At 34.4% G+C, this 10,119-nt stretch overlaps 3 protein-coding genes across 3 annotated transcripts in view; all 3 read left to right on the top strand.

Annotated features, from left to right (window-relative positions):
- Positions 1-2,188, top strand: part of LOC107714751 (FH1/FH2 domain-containing protein 3-like) — an 84,737-nt gene extending 82,549 nt beyond the window's left edge. Inside the window, exon 20 of the mRNA XM_016520714.1 lies at positions 1,992-2,188. Coding sequence (XP_016376200.1) covers positions 1,992-2,188 — 197 coding nt within the window. The remainder of the gene's footprint in view (positions 1-1,991) is intronic.
- A 2,706-nt stretch (positions 2,189-4,894) lies between these two features.
- Positions 4,895-10,119, top strand: part of LOC107714765 (glutathione S-transferase A-like) — a 24,698-nt gene continuing 19,473 nt past the window's right edge. The window contains exon 1 of the mRNA XM_016520728.1: positions 4,895-4,966. The gene's annotated coding sequence lies outside the window, so the exon portion shown is untranslated. The remainder of the gene's footprint in view (positions 4,967-10,119) is intronic.
- The window catches only part of LOC107714766 (glutathione S-transferase A-like), an 11,569-nt gene continuing 6,405 nt past the window's right edge, over positions 4,956-10,119 (top strand). Inside the window, exons 1-3 of the mRNA XM_016520729.1 lie at positions 4,956-5,144; positions 5,294-5,359; positions 8,589-8,694. Coding sequence (XP_016376215.1) covers positions 4,977-5,144; positions 5,294-5,359; positions 8,589-8,694 — 340 coding nt within the window. The 5' untranslated portion in view covers positions 4,956-4,976. The remainder of the gene's footprint in view (positions 5,145-5,293; positions 5,360-8,588; positions 8,695-10,119) is intronic.

Below are 10,119 nucleotides of genomic sequence, written 5' to 3'. Positions count from 1 at the left end.
TGCAGTGCATTTTATGGAGGACTGTTTCCTGATCTTGGTAGAGTAGACTACAATGCCGGCTGTTCTGACTCAAAGACTGTAAGTATGTTTTTTTATATTTAAAGAGTTTTTATATTTTATATATTTAAAGCGAGTTTTTTGGGCAGTGTAGAGTAGGGCTTGTTGTTTGTCATTTCTCTGATCACAAATGCAGACATGATTTTATGTTACGCGGCGCGATGCGACGCAACGCGTAAAAAGACAGTATAAGTTATTATAATCCATAATTATGTCCCCACTGGATTCAACGAATGCCTCTTTTATAATGGGTTTTCATGTTTTTGAATTATCGCTCCGGCCTGACAGGGCATCACAGTATGGTAAGGGGTGTAACATTTCCGTCACATGCTTGAGGTATTCGGCCAATCACAACGCACTGGATAGCTGGCCAATCAGAGCACACCTCGCTTTTTCAGACCGATGAGCTTTGTAAAAATCGACACGTTTCAGAAAGGCGGGGCATAGAGGAGAAACAATAATGTACAGTATGTGGAAAATAATGTGTTTTTTTAACCTTAAACCGCATAAACACTTTTCATTACACCAAATACACAAAATAATGTTCTTTTTAGAATCGTCATATGACCCCTTTAAAATATTGGAAATTTGAAAACAAAAACAAAAAATCTAAACACTAACATTTAAATAAGTAATGAAAGTTTTAGTGTTTTATTTTGGTGGTTTTATTTTCAAATTATTTATTTTAACTTAACATTTATGTGTTCAATCTTACGTTTTTTATTTTCAAATCATTTGTTTATATTATTTATTTATTTTTATGATTCATTAAAATTTTATTAAGTGTATTATTTTGATATTTGTATTTTAAGTTTACAAAAAAATACTTCAAATAAATCATCAAAATCTTAAATTATAAATAATTTATAAAACAAATATTTTAATAAAAGCAATCAAAATAAATAGTTTAATTTCGATAGTTTTTTTGTTTTTTTAATTAGTTATTTTAATTTAACATTTTGATGTTTATTAAATGTATAATTTATGATAATGTATAATCAGTGTGTAGTTTGTGATGGTCTGTGTGTGTGTGTGTGTGTGTGCAGGCGGGTCGTGTGTGTGTGAGCAGCAGCAGCATCGCTCCTCCTTTTGGGCCACAGACAAAGCCGCAGAGTTTGTGTCACGCTGAAGACGCAGCTGAACACGAGCAGATGAAGGCCGTGCTGAAGAGCAGCCTGCAGAGAGGAGACAACGACAGCACCGGAGCGACGGGCCTCAGGACACGTACACGCACACGCGCCAGCAGAGGTCACAAACACACGCTCTCACACACACACACACACGCGCTCTCACACACACACACACACACACACACACTCACAGTTATTCGCCAACCAACACTAAACCTCAGTCAAACATTCATATAGGGACTGAATGGCACATTTATGCCCATGTTTCAGTGGTAAATAAATTTCATCCGCATACAAATGATAGTGAATCCCACATTTCTTAAGAATAGAACCTGAAGGGAGCATATAAAGGGAAAATAAAATTGGTCCCAAAATAAAACCCTGAGGAACCCCACGCACAAGAGTAGAAGAATAATCCCCTAAACTGACTGAAAAGGACCTATCTTTCAAATAAGAAGAGAACCATTTTACGGCTAAGCCCTGAATACCAACCTGGTTCCTAAGACGATCAATGAGAATGAGAATATTATAATCAACTGTATCAAATGACGCAGTAAGTTCTAACAGAAGAATCAGCGCTTCGTAGGTAGTCATTAGAAACCCTCAAAAGAGCAGACTCTGTACTATGGCCAGCTCTAAAACCTGACTGGAATCTCTAATATTTTATTCCTCATTAAGCTGTGCACACAAACACACACACTTGCACACACACACACACACACACACACACACACACACGATCAGTGTTCATGTGTAGAAACACGTTCAGGTGAATCGATGTAACATCCTCGTGTCTCTCTGTAGGCCGCACCGCATGGGTCGCGGCAAATGAAGAGTCTCAGTGCGCGACGGACGACGCTGCAGATGAGATCATGGAGAGAATCGTACAATCAGCCACTCAGAGTCCCAGAGAACGAGGTCAACCCCGCGAACGCCGCCGCTCACGCGCGAACCGCAAATCACGTACGTTCAGCTGCAGAGTTTGTCTCTTCACATTTTAAATGAAAAATTGAATTTTATCAAATGTAACAATTTACTGAACATTTAGACAAAATATAAAAGGAAATCATGTTTGATCCATCAGGCTTTTATGGCTCATATAGTCTGATACAGTGATAATATGGAGGAAAAAAACGGCTCAGTTTTATTCAGAGACTCAAAAATATGCAATTTGGTGCAGATGCTGATATTTATATTTACATTTACATTTAGTCATTTAGCAGATGCATTTATCCAAAGCGACTTACAAATGAGGACAATGGAAGCAATCAAAATCAACAAAAGAGCAATGATATGCAAGTGCGATTATATAATATATATATTATATGATGAAATTCTGATGCTTGTAATGTAAATCAATGAGATCTTTATAACAGTACATCAAATACTGACATAAAATGATCTAAATAATAAGTAAATAAGTAAAAACAAATAAAACCACAAACATGTTAAATAAAAAACACAAAAACGAATAAAATAAAACATCGTAAACATGTAAAATTTTAAATAAATAATGGTAAAATAAAAACAATATAAAATAAAAAATACTTGAAAATTAATAAAATCATAAAAATGTTTATTTAATTTTAAGTATTTTATTCAGATTTTTTTTCCACAAATACTTTATTTATATTAATTATTTGTCTTATGATTTTATAATTTTTTTTATTTATTGAATTTTCAAAACAACAAGACAGACAGAACTTTATTGTATTTTTACATTTTTACGATTTATTGAAATTTCAGTGTTTTATTTTGATTGTTTTTTATTGTTTAGTGTTCATCTTGAAATATTACTAACAATATAAAAGGTGATGAAAATAAGCATGTTAAATAAAAAAGACAAAAACTAAATAAAAATACATAACATCATAAAAATATAAAAATAAAGTAATGTTAAAATTAAACACTTAGGAAAATTAATACAATTATCAAACAAATAATTAAAATAAATAAATTAAAATATATATATAATCCAAATAAAACATCAAAATGTTAAGTTTTAAATCAATAATCTGACACAAAAAATAAAACATTTTAATTTAACAGTTTGATTATAGCAATATAACGGTTACATTTGCATTTAGCAGTTCACAACAGAGGAACAAAACAGTTTTTCAAAGATCCAAAAATATTCATTATTATTCATAAGTTATTCTGACGTTTACTTGATAAACATCAGTCAAGATTTGACAGCAGAAAGACACGAGAAGCTCCAGCTGAAAGGAAGACCACTGAAGCCATAAACGCCACGCTCAGCGTTTCTCTCGCCAGCAGCAAAACTAGATTACAGTGTTTGAACAGAGAATTGTTCGGTTTTACTTGCCTTTTATTTCAGAACACGAAGCTTGCATGATCCACTCGTCTGTTTGTACCTGCTGAAACATCAGTAATGTTTAGTTCGTTTCTTGAGCACATGGAATCTGAACTCATTTTGCAGAATTGAAGGCCTTGTACTGTAACGTTTTTCACTGCATGCGTCGCACCCTGCAATAAAACCCTTTCTGAAACAAGACAGCTGGCAGCGTTTGATTGGATCTGTGCGTTTCTGACACATGAACTGCATATTTAGTTAAGAATGCTGTTTTTGTAACATGGGAAATATGATTTTCAAAAGACAAGTTGCTATCTAATATAACACCCAGATTTTTGACTGTAGAGGAAGTAACAGTACATCCGTCTAGTTGCAAATTGTAATCCAAGAGATTATGTGTACTGTTGTTTGGTCCAATAAGTAATATCTCTCTTAAAGCCTGCCCTTGAATACCTGTATAGTTTTGTAATCGATCTATTACAAAACTATACAGGTATTTTATTATTTTTTATTTTATTTATTCTCTTTTATTTTCTGTATATTTTATTTATTTATTGTTATTTTATTTGTTTTGCTTATTTGTTTGGTTTAATTGTTTTTCAAATTTTTATTTATTGTTTTTTTTTTCCATTTACTTATTAATTTATGTATTTATTTACATTCCCATTCATTGTTTTGGTTTATTTTATTTTTCATTTTTTGTTCTTTCTTTTAAATGTTATATGTTGTTTTTATTTTATTTATATTTATTTTTTATTTATAGTATTGCATTATTTTTTATATTATTATTATTTAATTTTTTTATTTACTTTGATCTGCATGCGTCACACCCGGCAATAAAACCCGTTCTGAAATAAGACAGCTGGCAGCGTTTGATTGGATCTGTGCGTTCCTGACACCTGTAGAGAGTAATAAATAAACTGATCATGTTTGATCATATTTAGTTAATAGATAAACTAAACAGGCCCTTGAATACATAAAAACATTTTAAAGCATTTTTATTTTTTTATTCTTTTGAAATTCTTTTATATTTTATTTTTATTTCTTTTTCAGCATTTCTTTTTCTTTTCTTTTTCTTTTTCATTTATTTTAACATTATTTATTGTTTTGTTTGTTTATTTATTATTAGTATTTTATTTCATTAATTTTTTATTTAATTATTATTTGTTTATTTTGTTTTTATTCATTATTATTTTGTGTATTTATTTTTTTATTTTTAATTATTTTTCATTTATTGTATTTTTTTTTTACTTTATTATTATTATTATTTCCTCTATTGAGATCATTAATACCAGAGCACCACTGTAGGCTATTTCCGTTATTTAAACACGAGCCGCAGTTCCATCTGCGGCCGGCAGATGGCGAGTCCCCGCCCCTCAGTGAAAGCGTTTATAAGCGCGTGACGCAGTAAAATCTGTGGTCTGTTCTGCAGAGTATTCATCATTTTTTCTTAATTAAACGCGTTATTAGCGGTCATGGCGCAGAGCATGCTGCTGTACTGGAGCTCCGGTTCTCCGCCGTGCTGGAGAGTCATGATCGCGCTGGAGGAGAAGCAGCTGCAGGGATACAAACACAAACATTTGTCTTTTGACAAGAACGAACACAAGTGTGAAGAAGTGAAAGCTCTCAATCCCAGAGTTCAGGTGCGTTCAGATGCATTGCATACTCGTGCCGTTTATGATTTCTTATGATTGCATTGGGCGTTTACTGTGTATGCAGCTTTAATTCAGCGACGGAACAGTTGCCAAACTTTTGTTTTAATATCGCACTTTTTTTTTCTTTTTATTTGCAGGTTCCAACGTTCAAGCACGGAGACATCGTCGTGAACGAGTCGTTTGCCGCGTGTCTGTATCTGGAGGTAAAACACTGAAGGGGCGTGTCGTTACGTAATTCAAGTATTTGTAAACCCTTACCTTGCTTATAAATCAGTGTCCAGTTGATCACACACAAGCCAAACGTGTTTTAATTCTTATCAGAAAATAAGATGGTCAGCAAAAACAGTCAATGCACCTGTAACCACCTGCAGAGAGGGTGAAATTACATTAACTGACTCTTGGACTGTCATCTCAGTAGTTAGTCTAGTTATGATTGACTTTCTTTACATCTGATTATGGAAGCCCATTTCCGCCATGGAATAAAAAAAATAAAAAGGTAATTGCAACTTTTTAATCTCACAATTCACAATTTAGAATCGCAAGATATAAACCCAGAATCATGAGATATAACCTCAGAATTGCGAGATATTAATTTAGAATCACGAGATACAACCTCAGAATTGCGAGATATTAATTTAGAATCGCGAGATACAACCTCAGAATTGCGAGATATTAATTTAGAATCGCGAGATACAACCTCAGAATTGCGAGATATTAATTTAGAATCGCGAGATACAACCTCAGAATTGCGAGATATTAATTTAGAATCGCGAGATATAAACTCAGAATTGCGAGATATTCATTTAGAATCACGAGATATAAGCTCAGAATCACAAGATATTAATTTTGAATCGTGATATATAAACTCAGAATCGCGAGATATAAACTCAGAATCATGAGATGTTAATTTAGAACTACGATATATAAACCCAGAATCACAAGATATTAATTTTGAATCACGATATATAAACTCAGAATTGCGAGATATGGGCTTAAAAATATATCACAAAATTTCTGGTATTTATTGCGATAACGATATCAATGACGATAATTCAGGGAATCCTGTTTCTTTAGAGATATTATCTTTGCGATAACGATATCAATGACGATAATTCAGGGAATCCTGTTTCTTTAGAGAAAAGTATTATCTTTCCTATTTTTACCCAAAATAGGGTGTTGTGAGCATTACTGAGTACACACGTAATGTAATGACTGTTTAATTCATACTGGAAGCCGGAGCGCGCTCTTGCGCAGAAACTCCACACATGCATCGCAGAAGTAATAGCACTGATGACGCTCCAGGAAATCCCTAATATGGACAAAGTATCCAGTTATTGCTGAATAAAACACAATGGAGATAGAGAAATTTTAACTGATAAAACATGAAGACAATGAACATACCATTGCACAAAATATATGGTTTATCTGTGTTCTTCAAGCAATCTTGGGTATTTTTATAAGGAAATTATATTTACTATGCAATGCTAATCAACATAGTCTTTATCACTGTATATTATACTATCATTCTGTAATATGAAACCACAAAAAGATGTTTTTTCAAACACTCAACTATGATATTAAGTTAATTTGGAGAAAAAACATGTCAATAAATTATATCTTTGGACAACAGGTTTGTAAACAGGCTCATACACATGCAAACTGTATTGCACACATGCTACTGTACTACATTTATTCAGATCGATTTTTTGTGCACTGTACAGCCCTGACCAAACCAGTTCCAGATTGTAGAAGGAGCTCCTCATTTAGTGATAAACTCCTCCTCAATTTCACGTCCACCTTCCGCGATGTTGCACACAGAAATATGTCAACAACTAGACTTTATCGTTATTATCGCGGGAAGACTAATTCTTATCGTGAGGAGAATTTTTACCGGTATATCGCAAACGATAAGATATTGCCCATCTCTAGCAAGATATTAACTCAGAATTGCGAGATATTAATGTAGAATCACGATATAAACTCAGAATCTCGAGATATAAACCCAGAATCAAATAAATGTGTGAAATAAACATACTTTAGATGACAAAGTATTTTTCACAATTAAATAAATATTTACATTACATTTAGTTATTTAGCAGATGCTTTTATCCAAAGCGACTTACAAATGAGGACAATGGAAGCAATCAAAATCAACAAAAGAGCAATGATATACAAGTGCTATAACAAGTCTCAATTAGCTTAATGCAGTACACGCAGCAAGTTTTAAAAAAAAATTATATAATAAAAAGAAAACGGATAGAATAGAAAAAGAATATAGCAAGCTAGTGTTAAAGGCCTTTTTTCCTTTTGTTAATTGTATAATAAATAAAAAGAATACACATCGATAGAATACAAAAAGATTAAAGAAGCCAGTGTTCGTTTTTTTTTTATTAAAGAAAACAAGCAGTTAGTAAATGAATAGAGTGCAAGTGTAAAAGGGGCAAGTTTTTTTTTTTTTTTTTTAAAGAATATAATTATAATAGAGAGTGCTAGAGTGAGAGGGTCAAATAAAGGATGGTCCTTCATCTAGCAAGAAATGTCTGTTAGACAAGCTGAGATGCGAGCAGCTATCGTCGGATCATAAGGATGGAATGAGAGGTAGAGTTGAGTGTCATCAGCATAGCAGTGATATGAAAAGCCATGTTTCTGAATGACAGAACCTAGTGATGCCATGTAGACAGAGAAGAGAAGTGGTCCAAGAACTGAGCCCTGAGGCACCCCAGTAGCCAGATGTTGCGACTTCTCACCTCACCTCTCCAAGATACCTTTAATAAAAATATAATTAAATCATATATATTTAATAAAAATATCATTAAAAAGGAAGTAAACACTGTAACCAACAGGGCACTGGGAAGTTTGACGATTTTAATTCAGACTTTTTTCACACAATTCAGATTCGTGAAATATAAACTCAGAATTGCGAAAAAAAAAGTCATAATTGTGAGATAAAAAGTCGCAATTACCTTTTTCATTTTTTTAAATCCATGTCAGAAACAAGTTTGCATAAATAACAACCCAGTGGATTATAGTGGAAATAAAAGAAGTATTGTCTATCAAACTGGGATAAGTGAGTTACAAATAATAACTTACTAGTACTAGTTTCCAATATTTTCATCATCAAATAATTTTTTTTTCTAATTCAGAGTAGATACTATTTTTATCTTCCAAAGCAGTCTTTACTTTATTTGAGATTCTGACTCAGTTCTGATGTTATCTTTAAGGTTTATATTGCTTGATGTGGGAAAGCTTAGTTCAGTTTAGTTACACATACACATTATTTACTTTAAACACCAAGAAAAATATCAAAGTGACTCTAAAAACATGTTTATCAAGGAAGAGTTGTAACAATAATTGCTTTTTTGTAATAAAGTAATAGATCCAGACACTACAGATCCCAGACGGATGACTAATGGGTGTGTTTTTGGTTTCTAGAGCGCGTTTAAGTCTCAAGGCACCCGTCTGATCCCAGACGACCCGGCTGAACAAGCGCTCGTCTACCAGCGAATGTTTGAGACCAACAACCTGCAGCAGAAAATGTGTAAGTGCCCTCAACAGTCAACACACTTCAACTCTAAAAACATGCAAACATCCAGCTTCAGCTGCTGCTTCTTGTGTCAAATCTTGACTGATTTTGATCAAGTAAGCGTCAGAATAACTGCAGTAATATCTCCAGATGAACACTTACTGGACTCAGGCTTAGTCGGGGGGCCAGTTCTCCTCTGACCAGACGAAACCAGCAGTTCAATTCAAGGCTGCAGCAAAGTCAGATTGTGCAGAGGACTCAACTGGTTCCTGTGGTCTAACGGGTGTGTTTTTGGTTTCTAGAGCGCGTTTAAGTCTCAAGGCACCCGTCTGATCCCAGACGACCCGGCTGAACAAGCGCTCGTCTACCAGCGAATGCTTGAGACCAACAACCTGCAGCAGAAAATGTGTAAGTGCCCTCAACAGTCAACACACTTCAACTCTAAAAACATGCAAACATCCAGCTTCAGCTGCTGCTTCTTGTGTCAAATCTTGACTGATTTTGATCAAGTAAGCGTCAGAATAACTGCAGTAATATCTCCAGATGAACACTTACTGGACTGAAGCAGCTCAGCTTTACTTGATTCTCCATCAATCATGTTTTAGAGTCTCAAATCTGATCCTCAGGATCTTTTGAGGAGCGTTTGTTTCCAGAAGCTTTACTTTCACTGTTCCTCAGCGGAGGAATGATCTTCACAAGCCTCCAGAACATCTCACATCTTCTGAGGAGACTTTATTTCTTCAGCTCTCAATCACTGCATTATATGTTTGGAGCATTTCAATCTCATCTTACTAAGGACATGTTATTGGAGATATAAAAACGAATATATAATATATATGAAATAAACATTTAGCAGAATATCCGAGCTGCTCTTTTCCATACAATTAAAAGTGAACTCTTCCTTTACATAATGTAATAATGTTTGTTAATGACTTTGTATTCTTGAAAAGTCATAAAGTTAATATTAAAAAAGTGTTTCCCGTACAGAATGTAAAGTGAATGCAAGTTTGTTTTTATAGTTATTGTTCCAGTCGTGTCGGTTTTGAACTGATCAGCTTTGAGTGGTCAATGTGACAAAAGTTTTGTTCATGTTTTATGTATCAGTCTCTGGTTTAATTAACAAAGCTTTTCTTTTACTTTCTTAGCACTGTCAGACTGTGTTTGACGGTGATTGTGTAAACGTGCGCTCTCGTGGCACACCTTAATGCACTCCAGCAGAAGTCTGTCCAAAAAGAGGAGAAGGGCTGTGAAAGTTTGTCCTTCTTTGGGAGCGATGCCACACTCTGTCCTGTCGAGTTTTGCCAATTAAAGCGGGTTCCCACTGTTCCGGGCAGCGGGCACGTGGTTCTTGGCACCGCGGCTCCTGCCAGGGCGCGCCGTGACTTCCGACCCCACACAGATGGGCTCGCAGGCAGGCCTGCGCTCCTGGAGCCCGGCCCG

The sequence above is a fragment of the Sinocyclocheilus rhinocerous genome, unplaced genomic scaffold (genome assembly GCF_001515625.1).
Source record: "Sinocyclocheilus rhinocerous isolate Xijiao unplaced genomic scaffold, SAMN03320098_v1.1 scaffold359, whole genome shotgun sequence".
Taxonomy (NCBI): Eukaryota; Metazoa; Chordata; class Actinopteri; order Cypriniformes; family Cyprinidae; genus Sinocyclocheilus; species Sinocyclocheilus rhinocerous.
This window is presented reverse-complemented; position numbering and strand designations above follow the sequence as displayed.